Below are 20927 nucleotides of genomic sequence, written 5' to 3'. Positions count from 1 at the left end.
CCTTTCATCCCTGAATCCCCACATAGGAGAAGTGTTAGCGCTTCTCGAGGTAGCTAAATAGATTACTAAACATGGTTTAGGGTTTGTCTCCTTTGAGGTGAATTGCTATAAAGTAATCATGGTATTAATAACAAGCATATAGAAGATTTTTTAATTTGGTGATGGTTTATATAAATGTAAGGAAGTCTTAAAAACACTGGCAAACCATAATGGCATTTTTCTTAAATAGACAAGTAAATTTAGTGGCTTACAATTTAGTAAAGGCAACTACATATCAAGTTGGGCTTAGAGATTATAGCTACATTCCATATTGTATTATTTCAATAAATATTATCAATGATTAATTAAGAGGTATTTCATAAAAAATAAATAAATAAAACAGAGACGAGGATATGAAATTTGGTTCTGCACATATTTTTTTAATTTTATTTTACTCGAGATCTTATTATATACTTTGTTATCACTAACATACAGTTTATTTTAACTACAAGTCACATTATTTAAATTTCATTATTATTTTTTAAATAAATAAACAGAGATATAATATCTTTTTCTTGATTTATTTTAATGATAAACTATATATAACTTTATAAATAAATTTAAGTTATAAAAAGTTAAAGTTAAGATTGTGAAAGTAAAATATTTAATTAAATTATGTTACATTATCTTTATGTATATTAATTTGATATAGTAAAGTCAAAATTTTAAATTATATATGAGATTAAATAACTTTTTTAAGTACACTGATGTTAATATTTTAAATCATTCCATTTAAAGATAATTATTCAAATTCCATATATCATAGGAGATATGAAGATTTTATTTTTTATACTCGTATATTCCATTGTTAATGTTCTAGTAATCATTCTAATTACCAAGAGATTAATATCAACAAGTCACATACATGTATGATAGGTATGTTGTAGATAATGTTATTTTCTTAACCTTAACTAAAATCAAATCTGTAATTTAAGTTTAAAACTCACCGACCAATATAACATGTCAATTCTAAATTCAAATTCTTTAACCTTTTTTTTAATCACTTTTTCTCTTTACTTAAAACTAGTAGATCAAATTTAAAATAACAAAAATATAAAATCAAAATATGTTTCTTAATTTAATAAAGAAAGTGGTATCATAAAAAAAAATACGTATTATAGATGTACTATACATTAAACTTAAATCGATAGAAAGTGGGTTTTTAAAATGATTGTTGGTGGACTTTGAAAAAGAAAAAAAATTCTCCTGACAGAAGACAAATTTCTAAAATAAAGAACTTTTTCATAAAAACAATTCAATACATTAAAACTGACTCGAACATCAATAGGATGATTTACAAGGAAAAAGAAAAAAACAACAACAAAAATAAAGGACTAATTAATTAACTACACTTGACTAGATCCCTTTCCCATCTGAACTCCGTTATCATAATCATCATGTTGAACGAATCTGGCCCAGAATGGGTGTGCCTTCCACACCTTAGGCATTTCTTCAATTGGAATACCCTTGGTTTCGGGCAAAAGGAAGAAAACGAAGAATGACATGAACAACACAAAGAAGGCGAAGAAGATGAATAAGCCAAACTTCATGTGGCAAAGCATTTGCAAGAAGACTTGCGCAATTAAGAAAGTGAAGAGCATGTTGACCGCGACAGTGATACTCTGAGCAGCCGAACGAATCTCCAATGGAAAGATCTCACTAGGCACCAACCAACCAAGGGGACCCCAAGACCATGCAAATGCTGCCACGTAAATGCAAATGAAGAGAACCAACTAGATTAATATATTTCATTATACCCTTTTATTTTAAAAAATTTAAAAAATATTATTTTTTTAATCAAATTTAAGAAATTAAAACTAATGGATTAATCATAACACCAACTAGATTAATATATTTTTATTATTTAATTTTTATTTTTAATAGTGACACAAAATATCTCAACCCTACTGATTAGAAAATAAAGAAAATACATTTAATACCATTTAATTTATACCTATGAACATGCTTTAGAAAACTTGAATTTTGTTCGAAAATGAAATTAAAATAGAGATGCATGTGCACGTAACCCAGTTCTTATCTTTTGGGCAAGTGAAAGCAATTTGGAGTAGGGCACAGCCGCACAGGGTTCAATGGTTCAATGCTACATTAATAATAATAATTTAATATAAAATTAAAATATTAGAGATTCATGATATTAGGCCCATGATCCACTGAAATTCTAAATTAGAAACTTATATTTGCTAACAGCCCATACAATACGGAGGAGATTGACATGTCTAATCTCTAAAGGCCATTTGAAATTTTCATTAAAGGCCACAAAGCCCAAAGGCCCACGTGCCAAATCCACCTCTCATTCCATTCTTTTTCCATGCCACGTTAGTTTGCAGCACTAAGTAAAAAATTATATTAAAAGAATTGGCTAGGTTTCATTCTTATGGGTTGATGTGTTAACCACAAATTCCAGATTCACCACAGCGATAAACCAAAATCAAGCAATTCAAGCCAAAATCACAAATTCATCACCATTTACCGCGCAACCAATGCATTTGAGAGTGCGGCACAACAACAACACCAGTAAGGATATCAATGACAACAACAAAGAGAAACAGAAACAGAGGTAAGAGGCAGAAAACTTACAATTAACAAGCAAGCTTCCTCTACTTGGTAGTCCTGAGTTTCGAATGAAAGTGAGTTACTGACTTTCCAACCTTCTAAGTTCTATGTTATTGTTTTTCACCTTTTAAGTCATTTTAAAGTTTGAACTATTATTGATCTAAATTCTGAAATGATTCTCTGTTCTTTTCTTCGAAAAGATTCTCGAAAGTTACTTTTTTATATAAAAAAAAAAGTTATTTTTTAAAGCAATTCTTTGTTCCAACCTTCAATTTTTTATATTGCGAATTCAAAACGGAGGTGTTGCGGATGCAACACCGTTACATTACAAACAAATTTGTGATTTACGATCTCACCGCAATTGCGGTCCGATGCTGTTGCAGACAAGGCCGTAACCGCAATATTGCGGCCACCATGCGTGATGCGGTTCGCAATTTAAAACCCTGGATTGTTCATTTGGGCCAGAACATGCAGGTTCCCTTTCATGCTTGAATCCCCGTGTAGGGAAAGCGTTAGCACTTCTCGAGGCAGCTAAATGGATTACTAAACCTAGTTTAGGGTTTGTCTCCTTTGAGTTGGATTGCTATAAAGTAACCATGGTATTAGTAACAAGCATATAGAAGATTTTTGAATTTGGTGATGATTTATGTAAATGTAAGAAAGTCTTACAAATACTGGCAAACTGTAATGGCATTTTTTTAAATAGACAAGTAAATTTAGTGGCTTACACCTTAGTAAAGGCAACTAAATCTCAAGTTGGAGTTAGAGATTATTTCTACATTCCATATTGTATTATTTCAATAAATATTATCAATGATGAATTAAGAAGTATTTCATAAAATAAATAAATAAATAAATAAAATAGAGACGAGGATATGAAATTTTATTGTGCAGATTTTTTTTAATTTCATTCTGGCCAGAACATGCAAGTTCCCTTTCATCCCTGAATCCCTACATAGGAGAAGCGTTAGCGCTCCTCGAGGTAGCTAAATGGATTACTAAACATGGTTTAGGGTTTGCCTCCTTTGAGGTGAATTGCTATAAAGTAATCATGGTATTAGTAACAAGCATATAGAAGATTTTTTAATTTGGTGATGGTTTATATAAATGTAAGGAAGTCTTAAAAACACTGGCAAACCATAATAGCATTTTTCTTAAATAGACAAGTAAATTTAGTGGCTTACAATTTAGTAAAGGCAACTACATATCAAGTTGGACTTAGAGATTATAGCTACATTCCATATTGTATTATTTCAATAAATATTATCAATAATTAATTAAGAGGTATTTCATAAAAAATAAATAAATAAAACAGAGACGAGGATATGAAATTTGGTTCTGCACATTTTTTTTAATTTTATTTTACTCGAGATCTTATTATATACTTTCTTATCACTAACATACAGTTTCTTTTAACTACAAGTCACATTATTTAAATTTCATTATTATTTTTTAAATAAATAAACAGAGATATAATATCTTTTTCTTGATTTATTTTAATGATAAACTATATATAACTTTATAAATAAATTTAAGTTATAAAAAGTTAAAGTTAAGATTGTGAAAGTAAAATATTTAATTAAATTATGTTACATTATCTTTATGTATATTAATTTGATATAGTAAAGTCAAAATTTTAAATTATATATGAGATTAAATAACTTTTTTAAGTACACTGATGTTAATATTTTAAATCATTCCATTTAAAGATAATTATTCAAATTCCATATATCATAGGAGATTTGAAGATTTTATTTTTTATACTCGTATATTCCATTGTTAATGTTCTAGTAATCATTCTAATTACCAAGAGATTAATATCAACAAGTCACATACATATATGATAGGTATGTTGTGCATAATGTTATTTTCTTAACCTTAACCAAAATCAAATCTGTAATTTAAGTCTAAAACTCACTGACCAATAAGATGTCAATTCTAAATTCAAATTCTTTCGAAACCTTTGTTTTTAATCACTTTTTCTCTTTCCTTAAAACTAGTAGATCAAATTTAAAATAACAAAAATAAAAAATCAAAATATGTTTCTTAATTTAATAAAGAAAGTGGTATCATAAAAAAAAATACGTATTATAGATGTACTATACATTAAACTTAAATCGATAGAAAGTGGGTTTTTAAAATGATTGTTGGTGGACTTTGAAAAAGAAAAAAAATTCTCCTGACAGAAGACAAATTTCTAAAATAAAGAACTTTTTCATAAAAACAATTCAATACATTAAAACTGACTCGAACATCAATAGGATGATTTACAAGGAAAAAGAAAAAAACAACAACAAAAATAAAGGACTAATTAATTAACTACACTTGACTAGATCCCTTTCCCATCTGAACTCCGTTATCATAATCATCATGTTGAACGAATCTGGCCCAGAATGGGTGTGCCTTCCACACCTTAGGCATTTCTTCAATTGGAATACCCTTGGTTTCGGGCAAAAGGAAGAAAACGAAGAATGACATGAACAACACAAAGAAGGCGAAGAAGATGAATAAGCCAAACTTCATGTGGCAAAGCATTTGCAAGAAGACTTGCGCAATTAAGAAAGTGAAGAGCATGTTGACCGCGACAGTGATACTCTGAGCAGCCGAACGAATCTCCAATGGAAAGATCTCACTAGGCACCAACCAACCAAGGGGACCCCAAGACCATGCAAATGCTGCCACGTAAATGCAAATGAAGAGAACCACAACAATAGCATACCACTGTGGCAAATCTCCAGGGTTTCCATCGATTCCAAACTTGGCTCCAATAGCAATTGCAACTATAGCTTGGCATATGAGCATCTGAACTCCACCTTCAAGGAAAAGGGCTCTCCTACCCCACTTATCAACTCCATAAATTGAGACACATGTTGCAACAACATTCACAACACCGGTGATGACAGCTGACATTAGAGCAGCATCGTCCTTAAACCCAATGGAACTAAACAGCACAGGCGCATAAAACATGATCACATTGATTCCAGTGAGTTGCTGGAAGAATGGAATCAACACAGCCATAGTAAGGTGGGGTCGGTATTTTCTCTGCAACAAGTTTTTCCAAGGGTGCTCCACTGTGCTTGAAGCTTCACTAGCTGCCACAAGGTCATTGAACTCTTCATCAACATCATCCACGCCACGAACTTTCTGGAGCTGAGCCTTGGCCTTTTCACGATCACCCCTTTCAATCATGGAATTGGGGGTGTCGGGAAGGATTAGTGATCCGATTGTGATTATGAGGGCAGGAACCATAGCACCACCCAAACTCAACCTCCATCCCCAACCACCTTTGATTTTGGCGAAGAAGTAGTTCAACACATTGGCCACAAGTATGCCAACAGTAATTGACAATTGGAACCCAATGTTGAGTGCTCCTCTATATTTGTATGGAGCCATTTCAGAGAGGTAAAGTGGCACAGCTTGAGTGGCAAATCCGATACCAAAGCCGAGCAAGATCCGACCCACGATCAACATCCAAACGTGTTGGGCAAAGCCGTTGATGAGAGCACCCACGAGGAAAAGCAAGCCTCCAAAAAGCATGGAGAGTTTTCGGCCGAACCTACGCGTGATGGTGGAGGCAACCAACGACGAGAGCAGTGCGGCCAAGTACAAGGATGACGTGAACATGGTTAGTGTCTGGCTGTTGTATTGACAGTACTGGTTCACCGTTTTGTCCAAGTTCTTCTTCCGGAACACCGACGGAAAGAACTTGTTCAAAAATGCATCCATTGACGTCACCCCTCCAGATATTCCGATATCGTAACCGAAGATCAACCCACCCATGGCTGCGACTATGCATGTTACCGTCACAAAGGGAGTGAGACTCCCGGGGTACTCTTTGCTCCCTCCACTGCTAACTACCACTGCAGCCATTTTTCTCACCGAGACACTAATCTAAACAATAGAAGCAAAGTGAAGACTCAGGAGCTATCTAAACAAGATGGAGCTTTCGGAACTCGGAAGGGAAGTGCTCCTGTTTATATAGAGGAATTTCCTGACCTTTTTTTTATCTTAATTATCATATATCTCTATCTATAAAAATTTCTTTTATATTATTTTCTTCTATATCTTATATCTGTTTGGTAAACAAGATATAAAATGATACGATAATATCTTATCATATTATATTATGTTGTTTCTTTATCCTATCTCTTATTTATTATGTCATTCTAGTGTATTTTTTTATCTCGAGAAGAAACTAAGGTTAGGAAGTAACAAAACAAAATAAAATAAACTCATATTTCTTTTCTCTATATATATTATGTCATATATTATATTATAATATATACGTAATATAAAATACACAATCAATATACATAATGTAGAAGATTAATAATAAAAAGTAATTTTATAAATTATTATTCTCTTTTATTTAATTATTAGGTTTTTAATACCAGTTTTTTAATCTATATAAAATAATCTAAACGATACTTAATATAGAACTGTGAGAGACTACATGATGACTTAGAATAGATTTTAATAAATTAAAAAAAAAATGTTTTGTGTCGTCTTGTACATTTCAATAATTTTCTCAAATTCTTTAACTTTGGACTTTGCATCAAGAATGAGTAAAGCAAATTGTACGATCCAGGACGAAATTCGACTAGGGGCCTCCACGAGGGACATGTCGGTCATGGCTAAGCCGACCCCTTGTCTAGCAAAGCCCTTCCGCCTTATAGGCTCAGCGCTGGAGGGCTAGTGTACAGTCCAGGTCGGATTCTGACCTGCCTACTATGTATGTCAGGCCGACTGTAGCTCTCGCCGATATGTCAGGCCGACTGTAGCTCTCGCTGATATGTCAGGCCGACTGTAGCTCTCGCCGATATGCCAGGCCAACTGTAGCTCTCGCCGATATGCCAGGCCGACTGTAGCTCTCGCTGATCACCCCTCTAAGAGTGGTTCGGTTATTATTCGACTTGGTTTCTCTACTTAACCTGGTCGATATATTTCTGATTCCTTCCGCTTACAAGAACCAACTCGGGCAATACCCGACTGTACCCTCAGTACGGGTATGGTCGGTCGGAGGCCGACACAACTCTCGCATACAGGGACTACCCGATAGCAAGGGCAAGGTCCCACTGTCCCTCACCAAATATTAGCCAGATCAAAACGGTTAAGGAAATCCCTACATTCTCGGGGCCCATAAAGCCCGTAAACAAGAAACTATAAAAGAAAAAACCCTATAGTTGAGAAGGCAGATTACAGTTTTGAATGCTCTGGCTCTAAGGCACGATCTAGGAAAAAACCCTAGTCCACCCTTTGGCCGGAACATTTTGGCGCCCACCGTGGGACTACGGTGAAACTTTTCCTACGCCCCAAGTAACACAGAAGAATCCGCACTTTACCATGGCAAGAGGCGGCACATCCAACAGCGACTCACAACACCCTACCATGGAGGAGATGATGGCATTGATCAACATTTTGAGGGAGGAGAATGCACGATCCAGGGAGAGAGAGGAGGCTATTCAACGAGAAAACGAGGAGATTATGAGGCGGGAGGACGAGATGCAAGCTATGATAACGGCCAACGCCACGACGGTGGAGGAAGATGTCATGATGGAAGTCCCCAGAGATTTTCGACCTTTTTCGGAGGCCATAGAGGCCGAGACCATCCTAAGGGATCATCGGATTCCCCAAGTCGAACCTTTTGATGGAACTCAGGATCCCAGTCAGCACTTGACGGATTTCCGCGCTCAAATGTTGATTTGTGGAGGAAGTATGGAAGTCCGCTGCAAACTATTCATGGGTACACTCAAAAAAGCAGCATTGGATTGGTTTAGTGGTCTCCCTGACCGATCAATCACCGACTTTGATGTCTTTAGTCGGCTCTTCATGGCACAGTTTGCCGCTAACAAGAAGAAACCACCGATCACGTCGGACTTGTTCGACCTCAAACAGAAGCAGGAGGAGTCGTTGAAGGACTTTCTGCAAAGGTTCAATGAGGTCGCCTGGAGGATAGCGTCCTTGGATGAAAGGATGGCAGTCATCGCGTTCTAGAAGGGCTTAAGGTCTGGAACTTTCGACATCGCGCTGGAGAAAGCGAATTGTCAAATGATGTCGGAGGTGAGAGCTTTCTCCCTGAGTCACATCAAGACGGAGAAGGGAAAAATCAACAAAAGGGCAGCTGAAAGCCGAGAAGCTGGGGTCGTCCCAAGAGATTTTTATTCCATATAAAAATGTGAAAAGGTTTTTTGCTGAGAAGGTTTCTAACGAGGCACGTCTAACCAATAATTCCAATTTTATTAAATACCATCTCTTTTATCTTTCCATGATCGACAGGTGTGTTATTTAAAGGCAACAAACTCGTGATTGTCGGCAAAAGTCCGGCTGGGCGAGTATAAATAACTCGAAGACAAACTCGTGATTGTCGGCAAAAGTTCGGCTGGGCGAGTATAAATAACTCGAAGACCAAACTCGTGATTGATCGGTAAAAATCCGATTGGGCGAGTATAAATAACTCGAAGACAAACTCGTGATTGATTGGTAAAAATCTGACTGGGCGAGTATAAATAACTCGAAGACCAAACTCGTGATTGATCCGTAAAAATCTGACTGGGCGAGTATAAATAACTCGAAGACCAAACTCGTGATTGATCGGTAAAAATCCGACTGGGCGAGTATAAATAACTCGAAGCCAAACTCGTGATTGATCGGCAAAAACCCGACTGGGCGAGTATAAATAACTCGAAGACAAACTCGTGATTGATCAGTAAAAATCCGACTGGGCGAGTATAAATAACTCGAAGACCAAACTCGTGATTGATCGGTAAAAATCTGACTGGGCGAGTATAAATAACTCGAAGACCAAACTTGTGATTGATCGGTAAAAATCTGACTGGGCGAGTATAAAATAACTCGAAGACACAAATTCATGATCGCTCGGTAAAAATCCGAACTAGGGGGAAGCAAAACTCATCAGAGAACACCCAAAATACTAAATCATTCTAGGGAGATCGACATTTGTCTGACCCGTAGGCTTATCATGTCCCACACCTCAGCCAAAAACGCCACATCTTAGCTAGAAGAACATCTTTTTATTTCAGTCTCGAAATGGTGGGCATGGGGGCTATTAGTTGGATTCATTTTAACTCGGAAAATTTTCCACTCATTTTGTGAGTTGGTATTTCGCCGATCGGATTGTCGAATTTCATTGTAACAAAAAAAATTTCTCATCATTTATAGTCGAAAATTAGGCGACTTGATTTTGGTGAATTTCGACTCGGTATTTCGGTGACCCAAGGTGACTGAGTCGGATAGTTAACCGACTACTCCATTTGAAGCTTTTTAACTGGGTGAATTTTCTCACATCCCCTACCAGAGCCCGAGGAGCCACGAATTGAGATAACGAGTCAGTGAATCTTCTTGGTCTGTCCCTTGCCTTAGCCATAAAAGTGTGCTCAACAAGAATATGACTGTATGTATCGGCCGAGGATAAGCCTTCTCGCCTTGCATGCTCAAGGCTGGAGGGCTAATGTACAGTCTAGGACGAAATCTGACTAGGGGCCTCCACGAGGGACATGTCGGCCATGGCTAAGCCGACCCCCTATCTAGCAAAGCCCTTCCGCCTTATAGGCTTAGCGCTGGAGGGCTAATGTACGGTCCAGGACGAAATCTAACTAGGGGCCTCCACGAGGGACATGTCGGCCATGGCTAAGCCGACCCCCTATCTAGCAAAGCCCTTCCGCCTTATAGGCTCAGCGCTGGAGGGCTAGTGTACGGTCCAGGTCCAATTTTGACCTGCCTACTACGTATGTCAGGCCGACTGTAGCTCTCGCCGATATGCCAGGCCGACTGTAGCTCTCGCCAATATGCCAGGTCGACTGTAGCTCTCGCCAATATGTCAGGCCAACTGTAGCTCTCGCCGATATGTCAGGTCAACTGTAGCTCTTGCCGATATGCTAGGCCGACTGTAGCTCTTGTCGATATGCCAGGCCGACTGTAGCTCTCGCCAATCACCCCTCTAAGAGTGGTTCGGTTATTATTCGACTTGGTTTCTCTACTTAACCTGGTCGGTATATTTCCGATTCCTTTCGCTTACAAGAACCAACTCGGCCAATACCCGACTATACCCTCAGTACGGGTATGGTCGGTCGGGGGCCGACACAACTCTCGCATACAGGGACTACCTGATAGCAAGGGCAAGGTCCCACTGTCCCTCTCCAAATATTAGCCAGATCAAAACGGTTAAGGAAATCTCTACATTCTCGGGGCCCATAAAGCCCGTAAACAAGAAACTATAAAAGAAGAAACCCTAGAGTTGAGAAGGCAGATTACACTTTTGAATGTTCTGGCTCTAAGGCACGATCTAGGAAAAAACCCTAGTCCACCCTTTAGCCGGAACACATTAATTGTGAGCTTTGCTTTGTGCCAACAACTTGGATTATATATGTGATAGCTTTTCAAAATCCAAAAGGTAAACAAAAATGAATGGGCTTGTCGTTATCGTTTAAGCTTGAACATAGTTTTCCATTGGGCCCATCTCCTGGTGCCATCTCTCACCAGCCTCCATGATAATGATTATTATTTTCAACAACTAGGATTAGGAATTTAACTAGACTCAATAATATTTAATTCAGTTCATAATTTAACTTAAGTTTGGTATAACTTTGTTTTTTTAGTTTGAATTTGACTCAGTTTAAATTCGTTATTATCTTTATTCAGCTCATTAGTTTAAATTACATAAATAAAAAATTGATTTTTTTAATTTATACATTTTTAATAATAAATTTGAGATAAAATAATTGTTTAATTATTTTAAAAATACAAGACATAACTTAATTTATTAATTTTGTAAAGTTATATGATATGACTAAAAAATTATAATTAAAATTAAAATATGTATAAATAAAAACTATTTCACCTTACATAAAATAAAAATAAAAAACTCAATCTATAATCATGAAGTTATAAAGTATTCATTTTCTTTTTGTTATTGTTAACTTTTAACTTAATTTTGAATGTTATTTCAAATTTTAATAAACTAGAATTAAATAAAAAAAATTTATATGTTGAGTTAATTTTTGAACTCAACAAGTCAAATTATACATTATTCAAATATGACTCATTTATTTATCAAATTCAATTTTTAAATCATTCATCTCATTTGATTCTTCAATCAAATTCAACAATTTAATTATTAAATTAAATTTTAAATTATTTTCAAATTAATTCACCTAACTATCAATATAAATCAATTTCCGTTGACGATAAAAGATAACTGTGTACTGGCTAGAACGCGGTTTTACTGAACAATAATAAAATGTTTGCAATTATGTAGTTTTCAACCTACAATATTTTTCCTAGGAATATATATATAAAAGAGGGATTTGTTTATTCTATGAGTAAGTTTACCTAAACTTATTCCGTTCACTATATAATTCATGTTCTATATCAAATCCTTACGATCCAACCGTTGAATTTAAAATTCTTAATGCATAGATCAAATCTACAAATTTTTAAAAAAGTTTGAATACCATTTGATACTTCATTTTATTAATTCAAATTGACGAATGATATGTTTTTATGATTATCCATTAATTTGAATTAATAAAACGAAATATCAAATAATTTTTAAATTTTTAAAAAATTTGCATATTTTATTTGTGAGTTTTTTTTACTCAAATAATACTATTTTAAAAAATATTTACTCAAATAGCCACCGTGCAAATTTATTTCCCCAACTAGCACTTTTTACTGTTCACGTTCCAGAACGGGTCGTTTTGATTCCAGAACAGGCCGTTCCAGATTAAAAAAAAAAATGACGAATGGATCAGAACGGACCGTTTCGGATTCAAAAAATGCACATAAAAAGTGGAAACAGAACGGACTTATCTAAATCCGGAACGGGTCGTTCTGGCCTACAGACTCAGGCTTCTTTTTTTTTTTCCCGATTTTCAGTTATCAATTACCAAAACTCAGAGACTACCATCAAGTGATTAAATTTATTGATATAAACATAACTAAATAAATTTATTAAAATTCAATACAAAAAAGATCAATGGTGGCAGAAACTGATTATGTTGTTTTGTAATGTCCATATCAGTTTTAATCCTACTGGACTTTGGCCACCCTTGAAAGTTCTCTTGAATTCTGGATTTGGCCACAAAGTTGGACCAATGTAAGTAGGCCAATAATCTTCATATCGGAGTTCTCCAAACTGTCCTTCGTATACTTTTGCAACTTATTGTAAGGTATATATGAGAGATATGTAAGTTTGATAGTTGTGATGTATATGTAAGCATGAAGCGAGTACATGCGAGCAAGAGATATGGGCTTAGAATATATTTTAATAATTTAAAAAAATGTTTTGAGTTGTCTTGTACATTTCAATAATTTTTTCAAATTCTTTAACGTTGGACTTTGCATCAACAATGAGTAAAACAAATTAATTGTGGACTTTGCTTTGTGCGAACAACTTGGATTATATATGGGCTCATGATATATACACCTCCTATCTTTTATAAATACACCTCCAATCTTTTTTTTTTTATGAATAAAATTCTTAAAATATCATTCCTAACTAAATTCTTATTTTAAGTTTTATTTTTAAATTTGTTTTTTATTCACCCCCTTCTTTCATCATTCTTCTTCTTCTTTTTCTCATTCTCTTTTTTCATCACTCTAGTTATTCTTTGATGATTTATTCTTTTTCGTTTTTCATTCTTGATTTTTCTTCTTTTACAATTAACATAATCATATTTTATATTTTTATCTTTTAAATTCTATTTTTCACTTTCTACTTTATTCTTTCTTAAACCCTAATTTTTCATTCAATCTTCATTATTCTCTACATTCAATACAAGGTACAAATTAATATATTAAATTACATTCTGTATTTATAATTTTTTTAAACTTATTTAACATTACTTATGGACAAAAGGAATATATAATTAACCTACTTCGATCGTAGACGACGGTGGTGGACGATGGAGATAAAGAAACACGTAAGTTAAATTTGTCATACTTCTTGCAAATAAGATTAGAAATGTTAATTTTAGCATTCTGGAAAGTACTTTCTGAAATAGTAAAATTATTGTTCCGGAAAGCATTTTTTGGAAGTGTGTTTCTTATATAATTTCGGAAAGAACTTTCCAGAACAGTAATTTTAGTATTATGGAAAGTACTTTTGAGAATTATGTAACAAAAGATTTCCAGAAAATACTTTCCGGAATAAGAATTTACTATTATGGAAAGTATTTTCTAGAACAAAAACTTTATTATTCTAGAAAGTACTTTTCGGAACAAAAACTTTACTATTCTAGAAAGTACATTCCGAAAAATAACAAAAAAGGAAGAAGATATTACAAAAATTGAAAAGGGTAGAAAAGGAGGTAGAGAGGGCGAACAGTACAAGAAAAATGCTAATTTTTGACGGAAAAAGTAAATTTCTGAAGGATTTTTTTTTCGACAGATTTAAATCCGTCGGAAAAAGTGGCATCAGAAAATTCTGTCGAAAGTTTCTGACAGAATATTCCGTCAGAAATTATAATTTTTTTTAATTTTAATTAATTTATTAATGTAACAACCCTCATATTTGGCCTCTCAAGGGTTCTATTTCACGACATTTCACTTTTTAGCGTGTTTTATCCTTACTTGCACAATTTTTGGAAAACTTCCCGGTAGGTCACCCATCCCTGTACTACTCCAGGTAAAGCACGCTTAACTGTTAAGTTCTGATGAGTAAGCTACCGAAATGTATATGTATATTGTCAGTATAACTTGTAAAGATTAATTCATTTAAGTCATCCTCAAATATACAATCTCATACTTGTACTATAATAATAATATATAATAATTTTATATTACAAATAATAATAATAATAATAATAATAATAATAATATATTTAATTATTCTTTATTTATATGTACTTACTTTTATAATTAACATCTACTTATTTCTATTTAAAATTATAATTTAAATTATTTAATTTTATAATTTATAATGATAATATAATTTATAAAATTATAAATATTTCTTTATTACATAATTATAAATTAAATTTTAACATTTTAAATAAATTATTAATTAATTTAATATATTTATTTACCTTAAATCAAACATATAAAATTCAAAAAATGTATTTATCCATGTTTTATTTTCTAATTATCAACCATTAATAAAACACTAACTTAAAATCTTATCTAATTATATCATAATATTCTCATATCAAATTTAAAACCAAATATTAGTTATACAAAAATATTAAGATCATATAGTAAATTGTCAATAAGATTTTAGTGATTTTGATGCATAGGTTGGATGCATGTGAGATTTAAGTTTATTTTGAGTTGTATGGGGCCTATGCATTGTGTTTTGTGTTTGAATGTAGCTGAATTTGTTGGTTTGGATGAGAGTTTTGAAACTCTCTGACTGGGATTAGGCTGGGCACAGGTTGAGCGCGCCGGGCGTGGAAGAGCTTAGAGTTCTTGGGTTGGTGTTAGGCCAGGCGTAAGCTGACTGCGCTGAGCGTGAATATGTTTATAAATAATTGATTTAAATTGATGTTTATGCATGTTTAAAGTTAAAGTTGTAGATCATGTATGTATGATATATGATGTACGGTGATGGGTGATTCATATGTATGCTTTGTGATGATACGTATGAATGTTTAAATATGATATGACATGTGTATATGTTCATATGAGTATGTTTATTGATCATGATGGTGGGTAGACCATGTATGATGTATGATGCATTATTGCATGTGATGTCTTATGACATGTGTATGATTGTTGATCATGATGGTGGGCAGACCATGTATGATGTGTGATGCATAATTGCATGTGATGCCTTATGACATGAGTCTAGCCTAGGACTTGAGGAGAGGAAAAATATTTTTGAACTGGAAGAGCTCACATAGAGTCTCTTGAGAGTGGTGCTTGGATAGGCCACTGATATATGAGAGTGGTGCTCAGGTAGGCCACTGGGTTGGGTGAGTCTCCTCTAAGTCCTTAGCTAGTGTTGGAGCGGGGTATGAGGTTGAGGGTTATTCTCTTAACCAAGTACTCAGGAAGGTGCGTGGATCCTTGCGGATAGTCGGTGGGCGAACTCCACAATTGACTTGGTTATGCATGCCAAGGTTGTGGTAAGCCCGTACCCAGCTGTGTTATACCTGGCAGTGGATCTGGACTTCCAATTGTGTAAGTGACATCATCCGAGTAAACCCGAGTGAGGATTATATCCTGTTTAGCTGTGACCGAGTGGGCGCATTGGGCGTGAAAAAGGTTGGGGTGGTTTCGGTAGGATGGAATGTTACTTATACAACTATATTGTTAGGGAGATCTCCTAGGTGTATGCGTGACGACGCATTAGATGATTGATATGCATTGATATTTGTCATGAGTTGCATGTATTGCATGATTGTCATGATAATGAAGTGTATGGTGTTTGATTTCATGTTTGATGAATGTATGATTGATTGAGAAGGAAGGTTCCTTTGGGACTTGATTTGGATGCATGTGTAGTATAGATTTTATTCTGCACTTGTATGATTGATTTTTAAACTCTAGCTTTTGTTTCCATGTGGTGGGACTGCGATGATCATACTTGGTATGGGAGCAGGTTAGGGATAACTTGGAGTTGAGGTGACCGCTGCGAGACGAGGATTTTATCCTAGTGTCAGAGTTACCGTCTGGGGTAACTGTAGGTTGTGCTTGACCGGTACTAGGAGTTATTATTTTGGATGACTGTACATATGTAGTGTTATATTTTATATTTAGAAACATAGTTGCTATTTTTATTTATATATATATATATACCTCCATGTATGTGTTATGCAACTTAATATTCTCTTAGTTAACTAGTAGTAGTGTGATTCCACTAAGTGTAGGGACCATGACGAGTCGTTACACTTTTATGGTATCAGAACCAGTCAAGTTTTTTTGGGATACTCTGTGGGGAGTGATCCTTCTAGGTTTCTGTTGTGTCATATCTCTTATATGTGTTAGTTTTGGTGATATATGGTGGTATAATGTTACTAAAAGAATGTTTTGGATTCTTCCAATATGGTGAGGCCTAAGTACGACCAGATTGCTAAGGCCATGGAGATGATGGCCATGGCAATGCAGCAGCAGAGTGCTCACTTTGCTCAGATGGAGGCAGGTAGAGCTGCGGCTGAGGCAGCAAGACCGATGGTCTCTCAGGATGGGAGAGATTTAGCAGAGTTTAGGGGATGTCAGCCTCCTCAGTTCAAGGGGGATTCAGATCCTAATGTGGCAGATCAATGGTTGAGTGAGATGGAGAAGATCTTCATTGTTCTGGGGTCTTTTGAGGAGAGGAAGTTGGCTTATGAAGTTGGCTTATGTAATTTAATATATTAAATTACATTCTATATTTATAATTTTTTTAAACTAATTTAACATTACTTATGGACAACAAGAATATATAATTAACCTACTTTGATTGTAGAAGACAGTGGTGGACGACAGAGATAAAGAAACACGTAAGTTAAATTTGTCATACTTCCGGAAAATAAGATTTGAAATGTTAATTTTAGCATTCCGGAAAGTACTTTCCGAAATAGTAAAATTATTGTTCCGGAAAATATTTTTTGGAAGTGTGTTTCTTATATAATTTCGGAAAGAACTTTCCAGAACAGTAACTTTAGTATTATGGAAACTACTTTCCGGAATTATGTAACAAAAAATTTCCAGAAAATACTTTCCGGAATAAGAATTTACTATTATGGAAAGTATTTTCTGGAACAAAAACTTTATTATTCCGGAAAGTTTTCGGAACAAAAACTTTACTATTCCAGAAAGTACATTCCGAAACAAAACTAAAAAGGAAGAAGATATTACAAAAATTGAAAGGGGTAGAAGAGGAGGTAGAGAGGTCGAAGAAAAAAGTGACGAAGAAGAGAAGAAGAAAGGGGTGGAAAAGAAAGAAGAAGGGAGGAGCGGGGAAAAGAAAGAACAAGTGAGGTACAAATTTGAAAATTATAAGTTCCAAAAAATAGTAAGGGTAATTTAGAGATTTAATATATTTTTTTTAAAAAAAGGGAGTGTGTTTATATAAAAATGGAGGTGTGTTTATCATCAGCCTTATATATGTGATAGCTTTTCAAAATCCAAAAGGTAGACAAAGATGAATGGGCTTTTCGATTTCATTTAAGCTTGAACATAATTTTCCATTGGGCCCATCTCCTGATGCCATCTCTCACCAACCTCTATGACAATGATTATTATTTTCTACAACTAGGATTAGAAATGAGTCTTCAATTTAACTAGACTCAATAATATTTAATTTAGCTCATAATTTAAATAAATAAAACAGAGACGAGGATATGAAATTTGGTTCTGCACATTTTTTTTAATTTTATTTTACTCGAGATCTTATTATATACTTTCTTATCACTAACATACAGTTTATTTTAACTACAAGTCACATTATTTAAATTTCATTATTATTTTTTAAATAAATAAACAGAGATATAATATCTTTTTCTTGATTTATTTTAATGATAAACTATATATAACTTTATAAATAAATTTAAGTTATAAAAAGTTAAAGTTAAGATTGTGAAAGTAAAATATTTAATTAAATTATGTTACATTATCTTTATGTATATTAATTTGATATAGTAAAGTCAAAATTTTAAATTATATATGAGATTAAATAACTTTTTTAAGTACACTGATGTTAATATTTTAAATCATTCCATTTAAAGATAATTATTCAAATTCCATATATCATAGGAGATATGAAGATTTTATTTTTTATACTCGTATATTCCATTGTTAATGTTCTAGTAATCATTCTAATTACCAAGAGATTAATATCAACAAGTCACATACATGTATGATAGGTATGTTGTAGATAATGTTATTTTCTTAACCTTAACTAAAATCAAATCTGTAATTTAAGTTTAAAACTCACCGACCAATATAACATGTCAATTCTAAATTCAAATTCTTTAACCTTTTTTTTAATCACTTTTTCTCTTTACTTAAAACTAGTAGATCAAATTTAAAATAACAAAAATATAAAATCAAAATATGTTTCTTAATTTAATAAAGAAAGTGGTATCATAAAAAAAAATACGTATTATAGATGTACTATACATTAAACTTAAATCGATAGAAAGTGGGTTTTTAAAATGATTGTTGGTGGACTTTGAAAAAGAAAAAAAATTCTCCTGACAGAAGACAAATTTCTAAAATAAAGAACTTTTTCATAAAAACAATTCAATACATTAAAACTGACTCGAACATCAATAGGATGATTTACAAGGAAAAAGAAAAAAACAACAACAAAAATAAAGGACTAATTAATTAACTACACTTGACTAGATCCCTTTCCCATCTGAACTCCGTTATCATAATCATCATGTTGAACGAATCTGGCCCAGAATGGGTGTGCCTTCCACACCTTAGGCATTTCTTCAATTGGAATACCCTTGGTTTCGGGCAAAAGGAAGAAAACGAAGAATGACATGAACAACACAAAGAAGGCGAAGAAGATGAATAAGCCAAACTTCATGTGGCAAAGCATTTGCAAGAAGACTTGCGCAATTAAGAAAGTGAAGAGCATGTTGACCGCGACAGTGATACTCTGAGCAGCCGAACGAATCTCCAATGGAAAGATCTCACTAGGCACCAACCAACCAAGGGGACCCCAAGACCATGCAAATGCTGCCACGTAAATGCAAATGAAGAGAACCACAACAATAGCATACCACTGTGGCAAATCACCAGGGTTTCCATCGATTCCAAACTTGGCTCCAATAGCAATTGCAACTATAGCTTGGCATATGAGCATCTGAACTCCACCTTCAAGGAAAAGGGCTCTCCTACCCCACTTATCAACTCCATAAATTGAGACACATGTTGCAACAACATTCACAACACCGGTGATGACAGCTGACATTAGAGCAGCATCGTCCTTAAACCCAATGGAACTAAACAGCACAGGCGCATAAAACATGATCACATTGATTCCAGTGAGTTGCTGGAAGAATGGAATCAACACAGCCATAGTAAGGTGGGGTCGGTATTTTCTCTGCAACAAGTTTTTCCAAGGGTGCTCCACTGTGCTTGAAGCTTCACTAGCTGCCACAAGGTCATTGAACTCTTCATCAACATCATCCACGCCACGAACTTTCTGGAGCTGAGCCTTGGCCTTTTCACGATCACCCCTTTCAATCATGGAATTGGGGGTGTCGGGAAGGATTAGTGATCCGATTGTGATTATGAGGGCAGGAACCATAGCACCACCCAAACTCAACCTCCATCCCCAACCACCTTTGATTTTGGCGAAGAAGTAGTTCAACACATTGGCCACAAGTATGCCAACAGTAATTGACAATTGGAACCCAATGTTGAGTGCTCCTCTATATTTGTATGGAGCCATTTCAGAGAGGTAAAGTGGCACAGCTTGAGTGGCAAATCCGATACCAAAGCCGAGCAAGATCCGACCCACGATCAACATCCAAACGTGTTGGGCAAAGCCGTTGATGAGAGCACCCACGAGGAAAAGCAAGCCTCCAAAAAGCATGGAGAGTTTTCGGCCGAACCTACGCGTGATGGTGGAGGCAACCAACGACGAGAGCAGTGCGGCCAAGTACAAGGATGACGTGAACATGGTTAGTGTCTGGCTGTTGTATTGACAGTACTGGTTCACCGTTTTGTCCAAGTTCTTCTTCCGGAACACCGACGGAAAGAACTTGTTCAAAAATGCATCCATTGACGTCACCCCTCCAGATATTCCGATATCGTAACCGAAGATCAACCCACCCATGGCTGCGACTATGCATGTTACCGTCACAAAGGGAGTGAGACTCCCGGGGTACTCTTTGCTCCCTCCACTGCTAACTACCACTGCAGCCATTTTTCTCACCGAGACACTAATCTAAACAATAGAAGCAAAGTGAAGACTCAGGAGCTATCTAAACAAGATGGAGCTTTCGGAACTCGGAAGGGAAGTGCTCCTGTTTATATAGAGGAATTTCCTGACCTTTTTTTTATCTTAATTATCATATATCTCTATCTATAAAAATTTCTTTTATATTATTTTCTTCTATATCTTATATCTGTTTGGTAAACAAGATATAAAATGATACGATAATATCTTATCATATTATATTATGTTGTTTCTTTATCCTATCTCTTATTTATTATGTCATATATTATATTATAATATATACGTAATAGAAAAATACATGATCAATATAATAATAAAAATTAATTTTATAAATTATTATTCTCTTTTATTTAATTATTAGGTTTTTAATACCAGTTTTTTAATCTATATAAAATAATCTAAATGATACTTAATATAGAACTGCGAGAGAGTACATGATGACTTAGAATATATTTTA

The 20927-nt window shown here is 34.5% G+C and overlaps 1 protein-coding gene and 1 pseudogene across 1 annotated transcript; both read right to left on the bottom strand.

Moving 5' to 3' along the window:
- Positions 1–3666: 3666 nt before the first annotated feature.
- LOC109801112 (sugar carrier protein C) lies at positions 3667–6536 on the bottom strand. The gene has a single exon (XM_020362105.3). The coding sequence runs from the start codon at positions 6481–6483 to the stop codon at positions 4933–4935; it is 1551 nt and encodes a 516-aa protein (XP_020217694.2). The 5' UTR covers positions 6484–6536; the 3' UTR covers positions 3667–4932.
- Positions 6537–18715: 12179 nt separating this feature from the next.
- LOC109812526 (sugar carrier protein C pseudogene) lies at positions 18716–20490 on the bottom strand (annotated as a pseudogene).
- Between the last annotated feature and the right edge of the window lie 437 nt (positions 20491–20927).

Source organism: Cajanus cajan, chromosome 7 (assembly GCF_000230855.2).
Source record: "Cajanus cajan strain Asha chromosome 7, NIPB_CcT2T_4, whole genome shotgun sequence".
Taxonomy (NCBI): domain Eukaryota; kingdom Viridiplantae; phylum Streptophyta; class Magnoliopsida; order Fabales; family Fabaceae; genus Cajanus; species Cajanus cajan.
This window is presented reverse-complemented; position numbering and strand designations above follow the sequence as displayed.